The sequence below is a fragment of the Camelus dromedarius genome, chromosome 19 (genome assembly GCF_036321535.1).
Source record: "Camelus dromedarius isolate mCamDro1 chromosome 19, mCamDro1.pat, whole genome shotgun sequence".
In the NCBI taxonomy this organism is placed as follows: domain Eukaryota; kingdom Metazoa; phylum Chordata; class Mammalia; order Artiodactyla; family Camelidae; genus Camelus; species Camelus dromedarius.
Window position 1 is genome coordinate 28,243,095 of NC_087454.1, and position 15,123 is coordinate 28,258,217.

General features: G+C 35.8%; 1 protein-coding gene across 6 annotated transcripts in view; it reads left to right on the plus strand.

Moving 5' to 3' along the window:
* UBR2 (ubiquitin protein ligase E3 component n-recognin 2) overlaps positions 1–15,123 on the plus strand; it is a 94,909-nt gene that overhangs the window by 72,939 nt on the left and 6,847 nt on the right. For 3 of the 6 annotated variants that reach the window (XM_064476497.1, XM_010979476.3, XM_031434679.2), the window contains exons 32-42: positions 587–748; positions 2,243–2,346; positions 3,048–3,126; positions 5,457–5,605; positions 5,992–6,047; positions 9,614–9,710; positions 9,968–10,035; positions 11,299–11,434; positions 11,927–12,017; positions 13,078–13,208; positions 13,716–13,824. In XM_064476497.1, the coding sequence (XP_064332567.1) occupies positions 587–748; positions 2,243–2,346; positions 3,048–3,126; positions 5,457–5,605; positions 5,992–6,047; positions 9,614–9,710; positions 9,968–10,035; positions 11,299–11,434; positions 11,927–12,017; positions 13,078–13,208; positions 13,716–13,824 (1,182 nt within the window). Of the gene's footprint in view, positions 1–586; positions 749–2,242; positions 2,347–3,047; positions 3,127–5,456; positions 5,606–5,991; positions 6,048–9,613; positions 9,711–9,967; positions 10,036–11,298; positions 11,435–11,926; positions 12,018–13,077; positions 13,209–13,715; positions 13,825–15,123 lie in introns of those variants that run through there. The other 3 variants (XM_031434680.2, XM_031434683.2, XM_064476498.1) reach the window with 3 other exon arrangements.

Genomic DNA, 15,123 nt, shown 5'->3' on the forward strand with positions numbered 1-15,123 from the left:
TATATTAAATACATTTTTTGATGTGGGGATCTGTACTAGCTTAAAGACTGGATGAAGAAAAGGATCTTTACAGTAGGATAAACCTTAGAAGAATGTCTTTCTTCAGGTCCAAGGTGAACGACTTGATACTGAATGTGTTAGCACTTGCCTGGTTACTTCCCAAGACTGTCAGGGCTCCCTGAGCTTCCTATGCTTCTGCAAAACCAATAAATCAGTGCTGTTATTCCAGTACCCTGCTCATTGAGTTGTCATGAACTGTCCCCTAGCAATTAGGAAGTAGCCACCAGTCCTGGGAAGGTAACCACAGAGCACTGGGACAAAGAAATATGCTACTTTGTGAATAATTGTTTACAAGACAGTCTCTCTTTTTTTTTTTTTTTTTAATTTTCCTGTTTTAGAATTCTTAATCCATTTTGGTAATTACCATCAAAATTAAACCATCAGTGTTAAAAATAATTCAGGTCATTTTAAGATTTTAATTTTTAGATTATTTGTAAAAACAAATTATTTAAAATGTTGAAGCTTATGGCTCTCATTGAGAAAAATTACCATTGTTTTTGATACCTCATGTTCTCTAATTGTAAAGGTATTTTGATTCCGTTCAAGCTAAAGAACAGCGAAGGCAACAGAGATTACGCTTACATACAAGCTATGATGTAGAAAATGGAGAATTCCTTTGTCCCCTTTGTGAATGCTTGAGTAATACTGTTATTCCTCTGCTGCTTCCACCAAGAAATATTTTTAATAGGTAAGTTTTGACTCATAAATACTTTTATATGAAAGAAGTCTTCCTTTGAAGATAATGAAATAATAAACCAGGGCAGGGAGGGAGATCACTCTAGGTAGTTACATAATGTTTTCCAGATACTTTCCAGACTTTTTATTTAATCATTTCTTCTAGCAGACCTGTGAAATATGATTTTGGTTTTTAGAAAAGAATAAGCCAAAATGTAAGTTTCTTAATCACCCTTAAACACTGTAGAAGATGTAAAGTTCCCATGTGTTCATGAAAACTGTCTTAATTTCTAGGACCCCACTTTAAATATCTCCCTCATGCTTTTTAAGAGCTGCATAGTAAATTGATAGGGGAAGAAGGGAGAGCTCTAACTGACTTCATTGAACATACTAACAAATACAATTTTTTGCAATTTACTGGCCAATAATAGCGTCAAGAATTGGGCCAAAAAATGAAAATCTGATAGTGTATTTAAATTGTAAAATTTTTGTTATTTCATAATTTTTAGGGTAATTTTAGTTAATAGGAGTATTGGACATACTCATTTCAAATATAAATTTGATAATGTCTCCTTTTCAAAACTGACCTTTGTCATTTCTCAGTTTAGAATTATGTTATTATATATCTTACATTCACAAATGCTAATTTAAGTTTTGTAACTATGAATCGTTTAGTTCTGTGGTACTATTTGGGTTTAATTCAAAGCAGAGTCAGTTTTTCTCTCTCCAATTTTAGGAGTTCAAACTATGATGTCTTAGTCTATGCTACCACAAAATGTTCTTAAAATACTGTTAGATATGCATTTAAGCTCATGCTTTTTAATTGTAAAAGAATGTTATGGTGCTGACTTCTATCTGCATTTGAACTGATAAAGAAATTAGTAACTATTAGGTTAGGAATTCACTGCATGTAAAGAGAAAAATATCACTTTTGTGGTTCGGGTCTTGTTTTTTTCTCCCCATGAGAGTCAATTATGGCACAGTCATTAAGAACACAGGCTTTGGAGTCTGATACAGTTGGGTTTGGATGCCAAATATCCCATATATGGCCTTAGTCAAGTTACATAGCTCTAAACCTCAGTTTCCTCATCTGTAAAATGGGGATAATAAAATAACCTATTTCATAACAATATTTTGAAGATTAAATCTAATACTGTAAAATGCTTTACTAAGTGCAACATGAGAAGCACTCAGTAAAGTAAATAGTGTCATGATGTGGTGATTATGGTATTTAAGAAATACTAGCAAACTCCAGTACTGAAAAAAGTGAAAATCTTGACGAATAAAAAATAAATAGCATCAAATTGACAAGTAATGTATTTTCATTTCCATTGGCAAATATCTATTCTAACTTTTTTTAAAGCAACAAATTTTCCCCACCCTTTTTAATTTTATTTTTTAATATTCGAACTGTGTTTAAACTATGCCCTTGATCATTTAAGGAGTCTTTTTGTATCTTAAACTAAGCAACAACAGAATACTAAACACTCTCTATAATCTTTTCTAGCAGGTTAAATTTTTCAGACCAACCAAATCTGACTCAGTGGATTAGAACAATATCTCAGCAAATAAAAGCATTACAGGTTCTTAGGAAAGAAGAAAGTACTCCTAGTAAGTTCTGATAACCTGCTTTCATTTTTCCGTAAAATCTGAAACCATTGGAAAATATAGTTCCAGAAGAAATTGTTTTAAAATATTTTAAAAGTGAAACCTCTCACTTGAAAATTTGACTTACTCTAATTTTCTTTGTCTTACTGAAATAAATTTGAATTTACTACATTACTCGTTACTTCTTGAGAACACACAAGCTCATGTGAAGTTTATAATAAATACTTCTCACTTATTCCCCCATTTTATTGAAGAGCTTCTGGGGGTGGGGGAGATGTAACTGAGTATTGAAGAGCTGGCTTTATTCTCAGTGGGCTGCCTCACTTTATTGTTGGCATTACCAAAGGCTTCCCAAGTTTCATAGACATGCACTGCACTTAGGACCTTGAGGGAAAGCAACCTGAGCAGAATGTATATCATTGGTTTTTAAGGAAACAAAATAGCATACTCTTCTTACCCTCCCTAGCTGCATTCTAGTGTCTGTACTATCAGGAGGAGCACAGGTCACTGAAGAAGGTGCCTAAGTCGTCCAGAGCAATAGTATTTCCATGCTTTCAGTGTACGTTACACTGGTTTTCATTAATGGGAATTTTTCCTGTTGTTTTTTAATTTCTTTGACCTAAATTTAGGATGAAATTTATGACTAAGATTTATAGAAATACTGTGGACTGAAGAATAATAGTATAAAATGCTTGTTTCTGTAGATACTTCCTTATCAAAGAATTTAGAAAATATGGATCAGTTGCAGCTCCCTGAAGGATTTAGGCCCAATTTTCATCCTAAGTGAGTATATTATTTTATTCCTTTTAAATTTGGCCAACTTGAAATGAAAAATTAAGTCATAATAAGAATATCACTTGTCAAGCTAGGGAGCAAAATATTATAGGACATTGAGCTTGAATTCTGAGGCTTAAGAATATTTATTACAGGTATGTTGGTAAAAGCCTAAGAACTACATGGCATGTTTAATTTTCATAAATCTCTCCTAGTCTGCATTGCTGACTCCCTACTACATCCCTTTACCTGGCTCTCCTTGACACCACCTCATCAGTACATCTAAATCCAAGCTGCTCAGCTCCCCCACCAAATCCCATGCTCCCCTCTGACTTCTATATTTCTGCCTATGGCCCTACCAACCTCAGTAATCCAGGATCAAAACCTGAGTGTTTTCAGCCTTATTTTACTCCATAGCCAGTAAATTACAAAGTGTAGCACAGATTCTATAGCTAGACTGCTTTATTCAGTTTCAGCACCACTGCTTATTAGCTGTGCAGCTTTGTGCAAATTGCTTGATCTCTCTGTGCCTCACTCAGTTTCCTCATCTGTAAAGTGTAGATAGTAATAGCTACCTTGTAAGTATTATAAAGTGACATAATACACATAATACATTTAAAGTTACCTGGAAGCTGTGTCTGGCACATACTAAATAACTCAATAAAATAGTGCTGGAAGGCTTACACAACAAAAGTATCAGTCCTGTGCCTCCCATATTCCACATCCCCACCCCCAGACATCTCATTTTGTTTCTTCTGCTATTTCTTATTTCTAGTTAAAATGCTTAATCAACTGTCTCAATTTATCATTTTTTAAACAGTATCTTTCTGTTGGCTAGTAATTTAGGACTCAGCTTTTAACTTTATCCTATCCACTGCTCCTCGCCAGTCTCCCTGTAAAGTTATTTCACAATTTTTGGTTAAGTCAGTTGTCAGTTTTTACATTTTAATTGTTTCTACTGATAAGCTGTGTTTATTTTCTTGTACAATTTTCTTTTCTGTGGTTAATAATTATCTTATTTTTTTTCATGTACTTGGTTTTCTATGTGTATAATACCTTTTACCCCCTAAATGCTGTGATAAATCTGTCAGATGCCTAGCAGTAGCTATCAGTACTCAGATTCATGAGATGACCTTCTTTCCTGGAACCCTCTTCTGGCACCAGGACAGGGCACAACTGTCACCCTGAGACTTCCCCTGGCCATGCTCCTCTTGTTTGCCGGCTCTTGTATCCTTCTCTTTCTTAACTTACTCTCTCATGTTGCATCCCTCAGCAGATCCTTAAGAAGAGGTGCATGGGTGTTAAATTTTCATGTCCAAAAATACATTTATCACATCCATGTGCTTGGTGGTTGGTTTGGGTATAGAATTATAGATCAGAAGTCATTTTTCATCTAGATTTTGAAGGAACTGTTTTACTAACTTCTAGCACTCATTGAGCAATTAACGCCATTCTGAGTCCTGTACCTTTGTAACTATTCCTTCTGGAAACTGAGAATTGTCTCATTAATCTGCACTGATCTGAAATTTCTCTATAATATTTCTTGATATGTGAATCTTTCTTCATTTGTTTTGCTACGTTTTCAAGAAGCTCTTGGATTCTGAAGATTCGTGTCCTTCAGTTCTGGGAATTTTTTATATTGTTTCTTAGATAATTTTCTCCTGTTCTTTGAGATAGTCCTACTGTTAGCTCATTGTTGGCCCTCCTGTTGATCCTCTAATTTTCTTATCACTTTTCAGTTTTCTACACTGTCTCTGTTTTCCTGAGTTCCTTTTTTCTGCTTGTTTGTTTTGATTTGTCCCTTTAATGTTTGACTCTTTCCTTAAATGTTTATTGGTCCTTGGGTGACTATTTAAGAATAAGGCAAAGAAGCTCACTGGATACCTGGTGTGCAGGTTAGAGCTTGCTCACCTGTGAGCCTCACAGTGAGGTCATCAGGCCCCTGCCAGTCTTTCACTTGGGGTCCTCAAATGTCAATGTGTAAAAAGGGCTTCTCCCTGAGAACTCTTCACTGGAGAAACTAAAAATCTCTGCAGTAGATATACATTGCTGATGTTTTCAAGATAGGGAAAGAAGTCCAAGGTCCCGTAGTTCAGTATGTAGAATTTCAGCTAATACCTTGTCTTCAGGCCTGTGCCTCACCACTGCCAAGCCAAATAGAGCATAACTCCTCTCAGGCAGGGTCTGTTTGCATGTCTTTAACTCCCCCTTTGCAGGCAGCTATCTTTAGATAGTTTAAGTGGTTCAGTTCCAGCATAGAAAATAGCTGTTAAGAAACTGAACCAGTTGATTGATGTGAGCACATTGTTTTGAGCTAATCCTATACATGTTCACTTTAGGAACCCTTATTCTGAGAGCATAAAAGAAATGCTAACAACTTTTGGAACTGCTACGTACAAGGTAGGACTGAAGGTTCATCCCAATGAAGAAGATCCCCGTGTGCCCATGATGTGTTGGGGTAGTTGTGCATACACCATCCAAAGCATAGGTAAGAGATTTAGAGTTGTGTCTTCTTTAAGTCTCAAGCATACATTGACATGGATTGTGTGTAGAATCCTATATTTAAATGAGATGTTTAAAGTGGGCAACAATATGAACAAATAATATAAAGACTTTGAAACAGAAAATACAGTGTACTGATAAGATATTAAATTGAAAATTTACAAATTAACCACAATAACAGAGAACTCTGTTTTAGCTTGTTGTCAGTTGAGGGAATGTGTTTTCATTTTTATTTCATCCAAAGTTAATTCTTGTGAAATGACTTAAAGATTTTAAAACCTGACAATATTGTGCTTTCTGCAGAAAGAATTTTTTTTACTTTTTTTAAAACTTGCAATAAAATTTACCATCTTAACCATTTTTAATCTGCAGAAAGAATTTTAAATGATGAAGATAAACCGTTGTTTGGTCCTTTGCCTTGCAGACTGGTAAGTTATTAGTTTACTCAAAGTCTCAGAATGGTGACATAGAAGTTAAGTGGTTCTGTTTTTTTTAATCTGAAGACCTAAAGTGGTTATTTAATCATAGGTTTACTCCTTTTGTAGTAAAACTCATTTTCTATAACAATATTGAAGAAGTAATATTTATAGTTTAATTTTTCATGATTTTTCTTTTAAATAGACTCATCTCTTTTGGTTAAACACATGAAAAGACTGGGACTAAAAACAGAGTGTTCTTGAATTTTTAATCCTATAATTGGAAATAGAGAACAGAACATACGCTCTAACTACTACATTTGACTGCTTTTTATAAGCAACATGTAAATAAGTACAAATTAACGTCACAGCAGTACGTTTAATGCCTAGAAAAGTGAAGGAATATACACTTAAAGCTTCTAATTTTTACATTGTAGCTAGTGTCAGATAGCAACATCTATTATATTTACTGTTCAAACTTAAAATCATGAAAGTGCCTGTAAGAGAAAAATTATATAATTTTATTCACATGGAATCACCTGGGGAGCTTTAAAAATGCCTAGGACCTACCTCAGGTCAGTTAAATCAGTCTCTGGAGATGGGCCCCAGGCATTAATATTTTTTAAAAAGCTTGCCAGGAAGCCAGGATTGAGAACCACTGATGTAAGGGACTTAACTCTTTGGAGCTTTTTAAAAATACAGATACCTGGGTCACTTGGGACTTACTAATTGGAATATCTAGGAGTAGACGCTGGTGTTAAAGCTGCTCTGAATTGTATCTAGTAAATCAGCAGAATGGCAGTTCACTTTAGTCTTGACTATGATATATGATAGATAGGATAGGATAGGACAGGACAGGAGTCTCAGGGTTGACTGTGATATTTTTTACTGTCGTAAATAAGAGTTGGTAAGGATGCTGAGAATGAAAAGGCAATCACAAATTTATAGAATGGAGTTGATTTTGTCTGGTTTTTAAGGCAGTTCTTACACATTTTCTTGATTCTGTAAACTTCACACAACCTCTTGAGCACAATATCAACTCACCTGTTTTTCTGCCAATATGGTTTGGTGTATTCAGTTTACATTAATTGTTAAACCATCCTTGCATTCCTGAAATAATCCCAACTTGGTCATGTAGAGTATCTGCTTCATATATTATTATATTTGATTTGTTAATACTTTATCTAAGGTTTTTTTCTATGTTCTTAAGAGAGATTGGTCTGTTTCTTTCCTTTCATGTAATGTTCTTGTCAAGAGTTGGTATCAAAGTTATGAAGGGCTTATAACATGCAGCCTTTTCTTTAAAAGTTTCAATTTAATTTTTTTAAGTATGTAGCCACTAGGGATGAACTCCTATTTTCTTGACTCCTGTTCTTCAGACTTACACACATCTCCACTGACCTTTCCTTTGTCAGAGGATAAGGGACCTCCTGGTAAGGTGGCTTATCCTTTCACCTGTTATCTGGAGTCCATCCCCCTCCGTGAATTATTCCTTTTTCCCTCCTGGCACTTACCCTGTTCACAAGCGTGCTCCATTATTCCTGCTATTACTCTTGCCCTCCCTCAATGTTATCTTCCTTCCTTCCAGCGCCCTAGCTTTATCCTTCCTTTTTATGACCAAACAAGCCATTTTAAAGCATATTTCCTTTATTTCACCATGCAGTGATAAGTGTTTAAATACGGATAAACAGTACCTACAGTTTTTAATTTCATTTCACATCTTGAGAGAAAGAAATTGTATACACAGCAAAACTTCTTTAGACAATAATGTATACTCTGGCTCCAATTTTTTGCTAACTCTTCATTTTTCAACTCCCTGCAGTTTGGCTTCACCACCACCACCCCTTGCCAACACTGTCACTTTTTGGAAACAGCTTTTGCCAAGTTCACCAAATAATCTCATTATCATTGTGGATGGGCATTTTTCAGTCCTTATTTGACATTTGTATTTACTTAATTCCTTTAACTACTTCCTTCTGAAATTCATTTTCTCTCCTGATTTGTGACATTCCTGATTTTCTCTGTAACTCTCTGGCGGCTCCTTCTCAATCTGCTGTCCCTCCTTTGTCCTGTAAATGTTTTAAACCCCAGAGTTTGGCACAAGACTCCGTCATCTGATACTCTTTCTTGGTCAGCCCCATCTGTGCCTCTGATTTCACTTATATCCAAATGATCTCCAGACCATATCTGTTCTTTCATTTCCCACTTTATTTTTTTCACCTGGATCTCCTAAAGGCTCCTCAAATTGCATAATCCAAATTAATTTTTCTTCTCTATTCAGTGTCTTAGTTAATTTCACCACTGTCCATCCAGATGACCAAGCCAGAAACTTGGAAGTCCTTTTGGACACATCATTTGGTCTGGATGTGCGTATCCAGCTGGTCAGCAGAGTTTGTTGAATTCCTCTCCTGCGTATTTGTCCTGTTCCTTCCATACCTACTTCTATTTGTTTGGTTCAGCCCCATATCTTTTCTTGCCTAGATTATTGTAACCAACTCTACCTTGAATTTCACTCTCTCCTGTTATCAGAGAGGTTCTCCAAAAAGTAACCCTTATCATATCTCTTAAATGTTGTTTCTCCATTATCACTCACCTCCTGCCAATCCCTCACCTCCTGCCAATCCCCACGGCAGTGGTCCTGGATTGTAGAATCATTGCTGGTCCTCAGGTGCTAGTTCCCACGCTTTGCCTCTGCTAGAGTGCCCTAAGCAGGTGACTCCTCTTTAAGAAGCTCTTCAGTCTTTGCCTTCCCTGGGAAATGTCTGAGTTGTGAGTGAGGTATCCACTGTCTGTGATGCCGCCTCCTTTAGGATGCCGCCCCTCCCTCCGTTTCTTTCCTTTCCCACCCCCAAGGCTGTGAGCTCCCTGAGAGCAGAAAGGGTGAGCAGGGTGAGTTTTCATTTAAAGATCTTGAAAACCAAGACTAGTACATGGTAGGTCCTCAATGCTTATTAAACTAAACAACATTACAGAAAATTTGGAAAATAGAGAATTGAGCAGGAAGAAAAAGCTCATCACCCATCTGTCTTTTTTTCATTAGCATGTTTATACTTTATTATAATAGATATTTACATGTAGTTTTGTTCACATTATATTCTTCTCTTTACATTAAATAAGGGTTTTCTCACTGTTGCTGCATAGTCCCCATAACAGTTTTTGATGTTTATACTGATTTGAGCAACCATTTTCCTGCACATAGTTTCCCCAATATGTGGAGTATTTCCCACATTTTAGAGTATCTCTTTCGAATAAATACAAAGAAATACTGCATCACATTCTGTTGTTTGCTGTCTGTCTTAATGCATGTATCCTTCTTAACTTTCGTAGAGAACCAGCAGCATGGCAAGGAGATAGCTTCATTTTATTCAGTGTACAATTAGATATTTTCCATTCCATTCATTCCACGTTAGAGATAAGTCATTAAAGGTGTCATAGATACAGTTCCATACCAGCTAGAGAGATTTCATTGTGCATTCAGCATTGCTTCAACTAGCTGTGCTTTGAACCAGCATTCCTGAAAAACGAGAACTACTAATCTACTGGCCTCTTTGTTAATTATGTCCGTCTCTTTGTTTCAGGATGACTGTCTTAGGTCACTAACAAGATTTGCTGCAGCACATTGGACAGTGGCATCACTTTCAGTGGTGCAGGGACACTTTTGTAAACTCTTTGCATGTGAGTATTAATATATGTCCCATATGTTGTGGTAATTTTTCATCTTCTGTAGTTTTGTTTTTAGTGGTGAAACTTCCCTCCACCATGAAAGAAATATTTTGGTGATATTGTTCATCTTATATACAAGTTCTAGCTTATGAATTCATGTATAGCTTGCAAAAAAAATAAATTTAAACTAAATTATATGCATTTTTAAATAATTTAATACTAATGTTAACCTATAAAATATGCTCATTTATTTTTCTTTAAATATTTAGCATTGGTGCCTGTTTACAACTTCGGAGACCTTCCATGCATATTAGATATCGACATGTTTCATTTATTGGTGGGTATCTTGTAATTTGTGCTTGAAATTCTCTTTATCATACTGTATAATTTTATCTCAGACTTAATGAGTAATGTAGAGGCAGGCAGGAGGAATTGTCATCTATTCTTCTTACCATTTCTGAGTACAGTTCTTCTCTGAGGATCCTCAAAAAGAAAATGTTAAGGAATCCAGTTGAGAGACTTGACTTGGGTGTCTAATCCGAGCTCTCTTATTTTTGCTTTGTGACTGAGGTTAGTAATATAACCTCTCTGTACTTTTTATTATAAAGAAGTAAAAATAACACTAGTAATGTAAGGGTTCCTGCCAACTCCTGCTGTGTTTTGGGGCAGATACAGCCCTGTGGTCACACTACTTAGCGACAGACAGTCTCTTTGTGGGATTTACGGAAGACGTGATTTACGGAAGACGTGTCTCCTGAGCAGGTGCAGTCTGCGCCAGGACCCAGGACTGGCCAAGCAGTATGACTGAACCTCAGCCCCACTTCAATCGTATCCCCTTATGCAGGACACCGAGTGTACTACCGTGCACAGCAGCCCCAAATGCTGCCCCCTTAACCCCTTTGGGCATCAGATTCTGTGCCTTCAAGTTGGTTAGTATCTTCCTAATATGATTGTGTCAAAATTCAATATGATAATCAATGCAAAGAGCTTAAAGCAATATGTCCTTAGTGAATGTTAGCCATTCTTATTGTTCCCATTGCTCCTGGGAAAACCACCACCACTAACACCACCATATACGCATCAGGAGGCTAACGAAAGAGCTAGCCCTTTTTGTGTACCTGACTGCTTTCACGTTCATCTTCACTTAGTCCTTACATCCTTACTACTAAGGTATTGAAAACACATATATATTATCTCCAGTTTACCAACAGGGAAACTGAAGCTCAGAGTACTTGTCTGTAAGGCTCATAAGATGTTCTGGGATTCATATCTAGATCTTTGTGGATCCAAAACTCAGGCTTTTTCCACTGCTCATTATCTAGAAATATTTCAAGTGGTTTTTTTTTATTATTAACAATAAATTATAAATAGGGGAATCACTGGATAAATGAAGTAATAATACTGATCAAGACCCCTCCAGCTTTAAGTTAAATTTTCTTTAGTCAATCCTAGTGGAATTCCTAACATGTGTACCAGTTAAGACCAAAGATTTCTTAAGGGGAGGGACTGAGCTCACAGAGGAATTACATTAAGAAAATGGAAACATGTTCAGCTGGGAAAGGGAAGGCGCTCTGTCTAACCCTCTGTATTTGGTATCTAGGTGGGCTTGGTGCTCGCCTTCCCTGCACTGCAGTGTCAGGATTTTTCAGGGATCAGCCTTGGCACTGGGGACCTTCACATCTTCCATCTGGTTACTATGGCACACATCGTACAGATCTTACTTACCTCGTGTACAGGTAACTCCTTTTGTCAGATTCTTGAAGGAAGTACTTGAGTTTTCTCAGTTTAAAAAAGAAGTACTAAAGGAAAAGTTTCTTGGATGAGAACAATATATAAATTATAGTTAGGTTACTTGTAGTAGTAAACAGTAAAATAAATGGTAAAAACTTGCTTATCCTCATGTGAAAAATTTTGAAACAACTTCCCTTCCGTTAAAGTCCTTTAGCAATGTGAATGTTTTTAGTTACTTTTTATTTTATATGTTTAGTAATATCTAAGTACCGCAGACTGTTTAGCTGATTTCACTCACAGGTTGCTGCCTGGCACCTTGAGGCACGTTGGCTTCCTCTCCCTGAGGCTCACACCTGAGGGATTAAAGTTCAGTGTGTTTTGTGAGAGTATTTTTATATTACATTTGAGTGTGTAAATATATTTGAGTGCTTAAAGATATGGTCATCAGTCCACTTAGTGGGCAAAGTGCAGAGTACTAATACTGCCTTATCTTTCAGAAGAGAATGGCATGGATCAAGAAAATGCTGCTGGAGAGGAAGAACTAGCAGTTCTTGCTTTGTATAAGACAATTCACCAGTGTACAGGAAGGTAAGAGCACAATCTCTACATGATGGGCAGGTCCCCGACATTAGGAAGTGACAGCAGGAAAAAGGACTTCATTTGTTAAGTAAGGGAAATTGCTGCCTGTTAACATGTTTAAAAAAGAAGATGGAGGAGTGATCTGCAGGACTGCTGAACTTTTAATATGCTAACATGATTGGGAATCTCAGAGAGGAGTGATGTGCAGCACTTCCCACGTTTATTTGGCCACAGAATCCTTTTGTCTCGGAGGATCTGGCATGGACTAGTGGAAACATGGAACTTGCTTTAGAAAGTGCTATTCTGGAACATATGTTGTCTCACTAGGAATTTGAAAATGCAAATTAAATTTATATAATACATTTTTAAGGTGATATCCAGAACTGGCAGGAGTACAGTGACATTCTTAGAATCTCACATATTGTTGCGGTCATTGTGATTGGTTACAACAGTTTCACTTAGCTTTTTAACAGTATATGTCAAGAACTATAATGTTTGTTCTTTGAGTGTTATTTCTGAGAACCCACACTAACAAAATAATCCAACATATGGAAAAATCTATATATATACATCTATAAAGACGTACACTAAGATTATTTATATTCACAAAGAATTTAAAACAATGTGTTTACCTGCAGGGGAGGAATTTAGTGTAGGTTATGATTGATATTATCCAGAATATCAAAATTCCAATAAAAATTATGGCTTATAGTGTTCTGAAAAACATGTTAATTTTAAATCTCATACATAACAATTACAGCTATGTAAGACAGATGAACATGAAAATAGCTTGCCAGAATAATACCTGCTGATAAAAGGTTGTAGGGTAGTGGGTAGTTTTTTTATTTTCCAAGTTTTCACTCTATGTAGCTATATTACTTTTATAAATTTTAATAACAGCATTGGAGGCTGTATCACCAAATATACCTGACATCCTGTGATAGGGCTACCCACTTCTTTTAAGCCTGTGTGCCATCAATTTCAAAAAACAGTTTTCTGTTTTCATGCTGTACTATAACTAGAATCTTTTCTTATTAGATTTCCCAGATATCAATTTTCTCTTTTTTAGTGCCTTGAAAGAAATACCCTCCGGTTGGCATCTGTGGAGAAATGTCAGAGCTGGAGTCATGCCTTTCCTGAGGTGTTCTGCATTGTTTTTCCATTACTTAAATGGAGTTCCTTCTCCATCGGAAACTCAAGGTAATTTCTAATTTCTTTCAAAATATAGGAGATACTTCACTTCAGCAATTTAAGAATTAAAGTGACTTGTAAAAATGAAAACTGGTTAAAAGTTTAGAAAACAGCTAGTTGACTACAGTGATGTACATAATTATAGAATTAAAATGCATATTTATGTTATGTATCTGATTTTATTTGGCTCTCAGTAAATGTACTGTTTTTATATATGTACAAAAATGTTCTGCTTTCAGATGTTAAAAATGTTCAGTTATTCATAAACTGGGTTCTTCAGATTTGAAAAAGTGAATTGTGTCATTTTCTGTGGAAGCCTTCCTTGTGCCATCTTAGTAACTTCCTATAAGTTATATACCTAGCAAAACTGAACTCTTTCATCTTGAGTTTTTGGGGTTTTGTTTGTTTGTTTGTTTGTTTGTTTGTTTGTTTGTTTTAAGCGCTGCTATTGCTTGCTCTCATATAGAATCTACTCTTAGTTGTTAAATGCATTACTCTTTTATTCTCTATTTGCAGCTTCTGAAACGAGCCATTTTGAACATTTATGTAACTATCTTTCCCTGCCAAACAACCTCATTTGCCTTTTTCAAGAAAATAAGGAGATAATGAAATTACTGATTGAAAGGTAATGATTATGTACTTTGCTTTATATTGGAATATATGTATGTATGGAAACAAACCAGTTTATCACATATTTTACAAAATTCTCAGATAATAAACCTGGCAGAATTCAATCCATGCGATTCAAACTGTAATGATTGGGTCTTCTTAGTTAAGGATTTACCTTTATGGTAAGATTTTTACCAAGCTAGTGAATAGCATAAGCAGATTTGCCTGGAAGGGGAGTAGTGGTAGAAATGTTTATTTTCTCATATTAACTTACTTGTTAAGGGCTATGTTTTGTGGATTTTGGAAGTTTTGGAAAGAAACCTTAAGGATTATCTAGTCCAGTACCTTCACTTTATATTTGAGAAAATTGAAGTCTAGAGATACATGCGTGGCCAATAAACACATAAAATATGCTCATCATCACTAGTCACCAGGGAAATGCAAATAAAAATCACGAGATACCACTTCACATACATTAGAATTGCTATAATGAAAAAGGCAGGCAATAATAACATTGGTGAGTATGTCAAGAAATTGGAATCCATGTACATTGCCGGTAGGAATAGAAAATGGTACGGCTGCTCTTGAAAGCAATGTGGCAGTTAAACAGAGAATTACTGTATGTTCTAGTTGTTTCACTTCTTGATGTGTATTACAAAAGAATTGAAAGCAGGAATGCATAGAATTTTGTTCATAGCAGCATTGTTCACAATAACCAAAAGGCGGAAACAACCCAAATGTTCATAAACGGATGAATGGATAAATAAAATGTGTTATATACCTGCAGTGGAGTATTATTCAGCCTTAAAAAAGAAGGAAATTCTGACACATGCTACAGTGTGAATGAATCTCAAAGGCAGGCTAAGTGAAGTAAGCCAGTCACAAAAGAACAAATACTGTGTTTCTACTTATAGGAGATACCTAGAATAGTCAGATTCATAGAGATGGAAAATAGAAATGTGGTTGCCAGGGGCTGGTGGAGTGGGGAGAAAGAATGGGTTAGTGTTTAACAAGAACAGAATTTCATTTGGGAAAGGTGAAAAAGTTCTGGAGACAGAGGTGGTGGTGGTTGCCTAACAGTGTCCGTATACTTAATGCCACTGAACTCTGTACACTTAAAAATGGTTTAAATGGTTAATTTTATGTTATGTATATTTTACCACAATAAAGAATATTTTTTATATGACTGTTCTAGGCTAGACTATAAGAGCTCATTAATTCAGATTGGTTTTTCCAGAGGGTCCAAATTAATGTGGTAATAGTATATGTAGCCACAAATTTTAATGTATTGAGCCTCTTGCTTTTAGAAAATCAA